General features: G+C 41.4%; 1 protein-coding gene across 1 annotated transcript in view; it reads left to right on the top strand.

The window, feature by feature from the left end:
- Positions 1-8577, top strand: part of rdh10a (retinol dehydrogenase 10a) — a 12674-nt gene extending 4097 nt beyond the window's left edge. The window contains exons 3-6 of the mRNA XM_034862149.1: positions 4901-4999; positions 6054-6199; positions 6803-6934; positions 7032-8577. Coding sequence (XP_034718040.1) covers positions 4901-4999; positions 6054-6199; positions 6803-6934; positions 7032-7155 — 501 coding nt within the window. The 3' untranslated portion in view covers positions 7156-8577. The remainder of the gene's footprint in view (positions 1-4900; positions 5000-6053; positions 6200-6802; positions 6935-7031) is intronic.
- The last annotated feature ends 2465 nt before the right edge of the window (positions 8578-11042 follow it).

Below are 11042 nucleotides of genomic sequence, written 5' to 3'. Positions count from 1 at the left end.
AGAAATAGAAGTAAATAAATCCATGAAAGTTGACTTTTAGGACCAATATTTTATTCTATGATACCAAACTTCTCACTAAATCGATTAAAAAGCAGAGAATAAAAGGTAACTAGATTTAATGAAATTTGAAAAGGAGTCCTACGACGCGACTTTAAATAATGATACAGGCCTTCACAGGTGAAAAAATCTATTAAATACTTTCAATGAAGTGTACTAAGTACATTTTGTACTTTTTTAGTCAAATCTAAGTATAGTTAAGTGCCTTCAATTATTCATTAACTTCAACTTAACATATTTGACTACACTTCAAGTGTAAATAGTATGTTTAAGTGGAACATTTTTTTGAAACTTTAAGTGCACTGAAATACACTAATAAAAAAATCAAGATCGATGAGCAGTTAAGCACACTTACAATACATTTGCATAGTGTATCGCCATTCTTATGGAAATGCACTTAAAGGCATTGCAGCTCAACTTATCCTTGTTTAAAGTACATTTTATACACTTATCATGCTTATTACTATAAACATACTATAACTAGTCATAAATGTTAATTTAGTGTGACTTAGTAATATTTCAACTGATCTACAAATGCATTTCCTACTATATTTAGTACTTTTAAAGTGTCTTACTATGACAATGCATTTGAAGTAAAGTTTAATAATAACCTAAACATCATTTTTATCCCCTTTTTGCTATACTTTTGCATAAATGTTACTATTATACTACTGATGTATTATATTACAATTAATTTCAAGTGTGTTACATCAACAGATTACAAATTGCATCTCAGAAGTGGAGCTTTATTACTCACACAAGTAACATGTAAAAGCAGACATCGGCAAAAGCAGGAACCTTGAACAGCCAACCTTTTTCTAAAATGCCAGGAAGAGAACAATGGCGAAACACATAACACATCTAGCTCTGACGAATTACTAGAGGCCTTGTAGCTCTCATTGTTGCACTTCCTCCATAGAATGGCCCGTATCTGTGCCACCTCTGTGTTGGGAAAATCGCTCCCTCACTGTATCTGTGAAAACAAGAGACATGGGCATTACTTAAAACAAGAGACTATCATCGATGAAAATGGATTTGCCAATCAACATTCATTCTTTTAGTAATACCTCATGAAAAGGTTTTTCTGTTCTGCCATAACATACCACATGCAAGCTCCGCAGTCCAGCTAGAACAGTCGTTCAGCTAACGCTAGCTAGCTAGCTAAGTTTGCTAGCAAACATGTCGAAGACCCTCCTGCTTTTACAGCAGTTTGCATCACAAACTTAAAGTACAATCAACAATCAACATGAAAATACTAAACAGGTTAGAGTGAAAGAAAATGTTTTTCTACCCTTTCCAAATCAGACACTGAACATCAACTGCAACTTTTCTGCCAAAATTAACTGAAAGAGGGTCAGGTCTGGAGTTCAAATATGGCTATTTGAATGCGCAGTCTTCTTCTCCTTTTCTGGACTAAATGGTAACTGGTGTTTTTTATTTTTATTTTACTGTCTTCAGGATGTAAGAAGTATTGCAATCCTAATTCACTTAAATGTTTTGGGTTTTTACAGATAACAATAGACACATAACATTTTAACCTAACAAAGACATGTATTTTAAGTAAACTGAACATGAAACTATTTAAAGCGGACAACCCCCATAATTCAGTGTTTTGTCTGTATTTGCATTTTAGCATATGTTATGAAAGTAGGACTACTTTGATAATAAAAGTACACTTATAGTATAGTGCACTTTGTTTACAGGTTCCTAAGATTACTCTACTGATGAAGTGAAATCAGTGTACACTTTCAAAAATTATACTTTGTATTACAAATAAGCGTACTTACTATAAGTACACTACAGTACCACTATGTTTTTCTTATAAATACACATTTTAGAGTAGTGTATATATTGTACAGAAGTCACACTTCTAATGAAGTGAGCTCGTAGTACACTTTCAAAAGGGTATACAATTCCTTTCCAAAAATGATGCTTCCCATAAATTGCCACTCTTAGTTTGTCATGTTATTAAACAAAAACAACAAAAATCCATACAATTTTAACAACAAAGTACACTTTCATAAAATACATTTTAAAAATGTACTTATTGCTAAATTAGTATACTTACTGGTTGGACTCTGAAGTTTACCTTAATAACATCTATTTTAAAGTACACTTCTTTAAAAGTACTTATTACAAAAAATGAAATTCTTGAGGTAAAACATTCACAAGTCCAAGTTCAGCGGCCAAGGTCTGATAGTGAGTCAAGCTCATTGTCAACCAACGGGGTTGTTTGCATCCATTTAGCTTTGGCAACCCATTATAATGGATGCTGGGATTCTTTGTGTTTGTAGTGCATTGCCACTATTTCCTCCTTGTCCGGTCGCTGTGATTGCTTTCCAGGTAAATTTGATACCAGTTGTACAACCAACAGGGGGCTGAGGTCTAGTTATCTGTAGGAGATGCTTCTTGACTTGTATGGCTACCACACAACAAGACCAATCTGCATCCATCATCCCTGATGACCTGTAAACCCAACCCACTCAAATTCCATCATCTGTTATAGGATCAGACGAGCTCTTGAGCTCAGGCGTTTTTCTCTCGTCCAGGGAGAAGTTAGCCCAATTAAATGGCCATCTGGTCCTAAGCAAAGGCCAATATTTTGTTCATATTCCTGTTGGTCAGGCGCTAGCACTAATGCAGCCTGACACCCCAGCTGCAAGAAGCTTTGTGTGGCTTAAATGCTCTTGGGGGCACGCACCAATTGGGGGGGTGCAGCGGGCAAGGCACCCCCACATAGGCCAAGGAGGCCGACTGTGTCAGTGGGTAATTTAGCGGAACAAGGGAGCGTTGAGACCCAATTACGGCAGCTCTGATGTAAGACACGAGCCCCTGGTTGCCTTCACACATTTTGTGTGTGCGAGGTCAGCGGGGGTCATACCCACATGCCATGAGAAGCAGGACATCACAGGAGGGTGGTAGAGATGGGAGGTTTGTTCAAGTTTAGCCCCGTCCTCCAGCTGAGAGAATCCGCCTTTCCTACCCATCAGTTCCAGTTATTTTCAGACCACTCGGCAAACAGTTGTATTTGAGTGTTGGCTTCTAGTCGTAGAATCTTGTGCCAGATCAAGTCATTCACTGCTCACTGAAAGGTTACAGTGGGAGTGGAAAACTTTGGCTCAAGTCAGGTATGGCATATCTTAAGTGAATGCTTCATTTGCACGCAACTCTCTCCCTCATCCACTGCCATTCTGGCTCGCAGTAGCCTTTCTCAGCTTTTGCCTTTCTCACTCCCTCTCTTTGGGCCCCATCATTTGATGAGTTGAATATTGTGACTTAAAACTGTCCTGGAAAAATTGCAGTTGTTTCTCTAGATAGATCTGATTTATTCCTTCAGGTTTTGTTTATCGCACTAAACAAGGAGAAAGATTTAGCAGAGACTACACTAGATGTCAGTAGGTCGGACGCTGTTAGATTTAATGAGGCTTTTCCTCCCCTGCTAGTGGTTCCATGGCTGTACTACCTGGTACCATGCACTCTCTGGCTCTGGGCTCCCCTCAAGCAAATTTTTACAAAGGAGGCTGAATCATTCCTCTGGCCAGGCTTACATACTGTACCAACCAATGGAACTATTACCTTGTTTATATGACCAGAGAATTATTGGAAGCTAGGAATTTAACTGTCAAAAGTAATAAATGCTCAACTCCATTTTCCAGAACCTAAAGGGATGTCTTCAATTTGCATAAAAAAAACCCCAGAGGTACCACATTTAGATTACACATTACAAACTGTAGCTAGCAACAGTTGTAATGTGCTAGCAAACAGGTAATTTCACTTGTTAAAATTGGTATTTAGTAATTCTGTCAACTCACTTTATTCAAGTTATGGACTTATTGTTTCAACATTGGGGAATCTCATGTTACTATGATATAAAGATGTCCTGTTTTTATTTGCAACCTCCGTTGACGTGGGTGTTGAAGGCTGCATGCTTTGTTATTTACTAAGGCAGTGCACGTCTGACTTGAAAAGATCTAGCAGTGCTACCAACAAAAGGCCTGCTGCGTGTTTGTAGACCTCCTAGTGGGAGAGTGATTGGTCAGTTCCTGTCATTGCCGTCACATGTCACACCTGGTGATTGTCTCATGTGGAGTCCAAAGTCGGCAGACGGGCAGAATGAGGAACAGGTTAATCAACAAATTCAACAAAAAAATTCTCTCTGAATCTTCCCAACGGGGTGGCTTTTCTCACCACCTCACTAACTCTCATTGGACCGGCCGGTTAAACCACTCAGGTTCTCACGTGGCACTCCGGTGAAACCCTTTCATCTCAGTGCTCATCTCTCTGCCGATTGTTCCGCTGACTGCTGCTCGGGCAGGACGCTGACTGCTGCTCGGGCAGGGTGCAAGAATATGTGGGTAGACGAGAGGCTGAATTGTATTGTTGAGTGAACGGAGGCCTATGATTGGTGTTGTCACCAAGTCTTTAGAGCCGGGCCCAACAACGGGCACCAGATCTGTGTGGGAAAAGAACAGATTGCACAGCAGCGCACACACCACATACCTGTTTGTTCAGTGAATACCTGAAGAGGGGAAAACCCTCATCCTTCTTCCCTTAACATCTAATTCACACCTACCACACAGGGGGGGGGAGGGGACTCAACTGTATTATTATACTTTCAAATGCTGCACCTCCAGTGCTCCGTCTGGTTTTGATTTTTTTGTGTGCGGGTTATGAATTCTCATTCAGATGCCTCTCTCTGCATCACCATGGAGAAGAGGGGGAAGCAGATGGAGAGGGGCAATACGAGGGACACAGAGAGGATCAAAGGACTTTGGCACAGACAAACTGCACAAGTGAACTAACCTTCCTCCTTTTTTCCTTTGCCCTTCTGTCCTTCCCCTAGACCACCAAGGCGTTTCTCCCCAAGATGTTGGAGCTGAATCATGGTCACATTGTGACGGTTGCCAGCTCCCTTGGTTTATTCAGCACAGCTGGAGTGGAGGTTAGTATCATACACAACAACACATACACATCCCATCGTTCCCACCATCCAAACCAGTGCTTTTCTCCGAAGCCCTCGGCGTGCCAGCTAACACACTGCGTCGGGGGAGGTTAGGCCCCCTTTCTCTCGTTGTCCCTCCACCCGTTAAATTAAGGGACACAGATGAGCATTAGGGAGCCTCTTATAGATTCCTCTATCTGCAGCAGTGGGGGTGTGGAGCCCCTATTGGGCTCCGGTCCCAGGGCCAGAATGAGCTGACAGCTCCCCGAGGGACAGAGACATCTTCATCACTGCTTTGTGAACAACTTGGTGCTCACTCTGTATTCAGCTCACAGGAATTTTCAATGGATAGGTTTTGGTTTTCCTTCCCTTTAGTGTATTTTTTTTTTTTTTTATGCATATTAAGTGGTGTCATTTTATCTCCATAACCACAGAGGGAGTAAATTGGTAGAACTCCTAGAAGGTTTTATTTTGATATTTCAGAGAACAGAGCTCTCATTTGTCCCCCCGGCTGAGAATGGAGGGGACTCCATTTGCCTCTTTGTTTTTATAGCTGCACGATTGCTTTTGTTGTAGCCATTCATAATGATTAAGTCCCCCTTCAAAGGGATTTGAAGTTTAGTCAGTTTGTTAAGTGATCACGCTTCCTGGAAATGCCTAGACTGTGATTTCAGACGTGCACATTAATTTAAGGGAACCAAAGCCTTCGTCTGTCATGTGGGCACAGTCAAATCTCTTTATCCTGCCCATGTTTATCGACATGCATTTCTGTTTGCCCAAGCCTTTATTCTTCTTTTTTATAAAAAGAGAATTTCCACGGCGAACCACATCAAAACCTTCCCGCCGTGCCGAGCAGTCTCCTGCTGCACCGGAGAAGAATGCTAATGAAACTGTAGAACAGCGGACAGGCTCGCTCAGGGTTTTGTGGCTGTATCATTAACAGCAAGGAGAGACCTCTGCGCCCATAGGGCATGTTTGATAATGTCTGTGGTCCCTGGGTGCGGGCAGGGGCAGAGTTTTACAGGGCTAACCTGTTCTCTCTTTACTCCCTCAGGATTACTGCGCCAGTAAATTCGGTGCCATTGGGTTCCACGAGTCACTGAGCCATGAGCTGAAGGCCTCAGAGAAGGATGGCATCAACATGACTCTGGTGTGCCCTTACCTGGTCGAAACAGGAATGTTCAAAGGCTGCAGGATAAGGTGAGCTTCAACACACACTGGCCAGTGTAATTGTGTTTGTGTGCGCAGGACTTTTTTTTTTTTTTTAAGTTTCCTTGCACCTGGCTGGGGTTGAGTTTGTCATCTCAAATTTTCACCAAATAAAATGGCCTCACAAACACGTTTTTTTGAAGTTCAAAGCAGCAGCTGATGGTGAGATATTATAAAGCCACTTGTATGCTATTGGCCAGCGCTCTGCTTAGGTAAAGACTTTCTCAGGGAAAAACCTCACCAACAGGTGCACCTGGGCTCTCTCCCCCCCCCCCCCCCCCCCCCCCCCCCCCCGCTGCTGTAATGGTCCTCATTTTGTTTGATGGTTACAGTCAGCAGGTGGCACGTTCTTTGGTTTTACTGTCCCTCCACTTTGGAGCAACAACTGTTCACCATCTTTTAACCAGTATCACTAAATTCATGGATTGGCTAAAAAAACAACAACCTTCCACTCCAGTTACTGAATGATTTCAATCAAATGTAATTGGATTTCCCTAACAATTTTTAAATCTTAGTTTTAGCAAATTAGATGTGAAAGTCCCTGAATTTTGGGCCTGTAAATAATTGATATTCTTTTTATTTTTTCCCATTCAGGAAGGAGATTGAGCCTTTCCTGCCTCCCCTGAAGCCAGAGTTCTGTGTGAAACAGGCCATGAGGGCCATTCTCACTGACCAGCCCATGATCTGTACACCTCGCATTGTTTATATGGTCAACTTCATGAAAAGGTGAGCTGTCTCCCAACTTTCCACACATCCCCTCATTGCACCTTCGACTCTGAGTAAACAGTACAGGGGTAATCCTATCTATGTTCTGTCTCCGCAGCATCCTGCCCTTCGAGGCCATTGTGTGCATGTACCGGTTCCTTGGCGCCGACAAGTGCATGTACCCCTTCCTAGCTCAGAGAAAGGAGGCCATGAACAACAATGAGGCAAAGAATGGGATCTAGGGGGCAATGTTTGTAACACGAACAGAGGCACATAAACCTGCAAGCATGAGGAAACAACCACTGAAGATGGAAATGGGGAAGATGGAAGGAAAGACTGAATCTGGTGCACTTGCATGGAGCAAATGCAAAGGTTTACCATATTGTTCCTCTGGAACAAAGAAAGCTGTGTACTACACAAAAGATGTATTTGACTTTGTTTTGTCTTTTTTAAGTTTGTTTAAAGAAACCATCTATATACTGTGTCACTAGTTTTTGAAATCATACAGAAAAGCTATCCTATAATTAACTATTTACGTAATGTAGTCACCAGCCTTATCTAGTGTCATTGTGGAAATATACAGTATGTTACTGTACAAACAGTACAATTTTGTTTTTCACTTTTATTTTATTTTTGTAGACATGCACTGTAATTTCAGATTTTTCTCTACACTGCCAGCATTCTCTGTGTAGGAAGGTTCAACTCATTTCAAACTACCCAAGGTCTCCACATGCAGGATCTTTTTTTCAGGCAGTCAGGAAATTGGTTTGCAGCTTAATAAGGCTCTGCTTATAGCTTGTGCCATTTTAAACAAAGCTAGATGAATATGTTAAAGTCTACCATATTCCGTTGTTAAATACTTAAACATGTAGCATATACGTTGATAATGAAGTCTACGCATTCCAAATGGGACATTTAAAGGCCAGACTGTGTCCCACTTAAACATTAACAGGAGCGCAGCCAGTGTGATGGGACTCAACATTGTCTCTTTAATGGTCCTGTTATTTCAGGTCTGTGTGGACGAACCTCTCAAATGAAAAGCGGACAAGGGAGTCATGTCTTGGGATCAACCAGCATGTGTGACACATTCAGAATGTACTGCTTTGGTAGAAACAGAGAGGAAATAAATATTGTATTTCTCTAATTTGTCTTTATTTTCAGGATCTGTGGTGTTTATATTGTAAATTTATCTGTTACCAATATTTGTTAAAAAAAAGAATCCCGACCTAATTCAAGAACCGCTGTCCCAACACTGACGTGTGGTTGAGGGAAATGTATTAGACACTAGCTTTCCGTTATTCTTTCCAAAGTAACTAACTCTCCTGTCCATTGTTCACCTTGTCCAGTTCAAGTAAAATGTAAATGTTTAAATGTTGTGAATACCCCCAGTATCCCAAAATGACTGTCTCCACCATATTTGATGTATGAATATTTTATATACCTTTGGGACAAGAGTTTTAGAATTTCAGCTACATTCCAATTGGCATCATCCCTTCAGTCCGTGATGAGCCTAAATTCTCTACCTCTTAATTTTGCTATTTCTTTTGACAGTATGACATAAGCCTTTATTTTTATTTTCCGAAGAGGGCTCCATAGCAGAGCAAATGTGGTTCCAATGTTTAGTGTCTCTACCTAACTTAAATTAATAAAAGTGATTTAGATTATTAAATGGTGTGTCGTTATTACCTGCTAGTTGGCTTGTGAAATCTCATTCTGAATTGGCAAGAAAAAACAAAACAAGATGAAAATGGTACTCACTAAATGGTAAAAATGAACTTCAGCGTTTTTACAGCCACACTACAAAAATGTCTGTCACGCGTACACAATGAGTGTCTTGTGTCGTTTTATTCAGCATTTTGTGAATCACCCCAGAAAGTAACAGGAAAGAGGATCTTCTGAAGTGAATTGCTAAAATGACACCCACCCAGCCTTTTCTCCTCTATATGACTACTCTTTTGACCGGCATTGGTATCACTGTCCTCCCACATTGTTCACCATGAGTCACACAGCCTTTAGATGTGTGTTGGCTGAAGAGGGCAAGAACCATTTGTCTTTGTAAAGATACTTTATATACAGTTCAATTAAATGTGATCAACCAGAATAAAGCTGACGAGAGTTCAAAAAAATGAGAATTACTAAAAAGAGGATACACACATAGACATAGGTCTATGGATACACATAGCTGTCACGTTACAGACAGGTTGGCAGTGGGCCACATACAGTGGGGATTTGGTTGTCCTACTTACAAAGCATGTAGAGGTCTGTAAGGTAGGTCTGTTTTTCCATAGATACACTTCAACTGTTAATCTAAAACTAAAATCCAGAAAAATGTCATTGTATGGTTTTTAAATAATTTACTTTTTATTGCATGACAAGTGTATGATACATCAGAAAAGCAGGACTTAATATTTGGTACAGAAACCATTGTTTGCAATTACAGAGCTCATACATTTACTGTAGTTCTTGATCAGGTCTTCACACCCCCCCCCCCCCCCCCCCCCCCCCCCCCCCCCCCCCCCCCCACACACACACCAGGACCTTGAGATGCTTCTTACGGAGCCACTCCTTAGTTGCCCTGGCTGTGTTTTGGGTTGTTGTCATGCTGGAAGACCAAGCCAAGACCCATCTACAATGCTCTTACTGAGGGAAAGGAGGTTGTTGGCCAAGCTCTCGCGATACTTGGCCCCATCTATTCTCCCCTTGATACGGTACGATCTTCCTCTCCCCTTTGCAGAAAAACATCCCCAAAGAATGATGTTTCCACCTCCATGCTTCACTGTTGGGATGGTGTTCTTGGGGTTGTACTCATCCTATTTCTTCCTCCAAACAAGGCAAGTGGAGTTTAGACCAAAAAGCTCTATTTTTGTCTCATCAGACCACATGACCTCCTTCCATTCCTTCTCTGGATCATCCAGATGGTCATTGGCAAACTTCAGATGGGCCGGGACATGCGCTGGCTTGAGCAGGAAGGCCTTGTGTGCGTGTGTTGCAGGATTTTAATCCATGACGGCCTAGTGTGTTACTAATGGTTTTCTTTGAGACTGGGGTCCCAGCTCTCTTCAGGTCATGGAACAGGTCCTGCTGTGTAGTTCTGGGCTGATCCTGAACCTTCCTCGTGATCACTGATGCCCACGAGGTGAGATCTTGCATGGAGCCCCAGACCGAGGGAGAGTGACCGTCATCTTGAACTTCTTTGATTTTCTAATAATTGCGCCAACAGTTGTTGCCTTCTCACCAAGCTGCTTGCCTATTGTCCTGTAGCCCATCCCAGCCTTGTGCAGGTCTACAATTTCATCCCTGATGTCCTTACACAGCTCTCTGGTCTTGGCCATTGTGGAGAGTTTGGAGTCTGTTTGATTTGGGTAGACATGTGTCTTTTATACAGGTAACAAGTTCAAACAGGTGCAGTTAATACAGTAATGAGTGGGGAACAGAAGGGCTTCTTAAAGAAAAACTAACAGGTCTGCGACAGCCGCAATTCTTACTGGTTGGTAGGTGATCAAATACTTATGTCATGCAATAAAATGCAAAAACATTATTTAAAAAACATACAATGTGACTTTCTGTATTTCTTATTTTATGATATGATAAAAATTACAGACCTCTACATGCTTTGTACGTAGAAGAACCGTCAAAATACGCAGTGTATCAAATAGTTGTTCTCCCCACTGTATTTGTCCTTGTTTAACTTCATATAGAATTGAAATTATGCATTAGCAAAAACCCTCAATTAACTACCTGGGTTAAAAGCCAGTTTTGGCCAGAGTCTGCCTTGCTGAGATTTGGGAGCAACATCAATAACATTTCTACTGGGCTGTTACTTAGCTGAACCTTTTACTTACACAAAGGAAAGCAAGAGAAAAAAAAAGATTTCCTAATTGGTGTCAGCATCACATTAATATGTCATGAGCTGGATTCACACTTAACATACTCAAACTGCAGAGTTCTTTGTACATGGCTGTAGCTGCTGGCTGAGGTCATGTCCTCAGTACTTATCAGATAATTTGGGGATTTTAGTGACCTAAAGTGATTGTTGAGCTTAAAACAACAGAACACATACACTCACCGGCCACTTTATTAGGTACCCCATGCTAGTAACGGGTTGGACCCCCTTTTGCCTTCAGAACTG

Source organism: Etheostoma cragini, chromosome 22 (genome assembly GCF_013103735.1).
Source record: "Etheostoma cragini isolate CJK2018 chromosome 22, CSU_Ecrag_1.0, whole genome shotgun sequence".
In the NCBI taxonomy this organism is placed as follows: Eukaryota; Metazoa; Chordata; class Actinopteri; order Perciformes; family Percidae; genus Etheostoma; species Etheostoma cragini.
The sequence above is the reverse complement of the archived record's forward strand: the minus strand, read 5'-3'. Positions and strand labels throughout refer to the sequence as shown.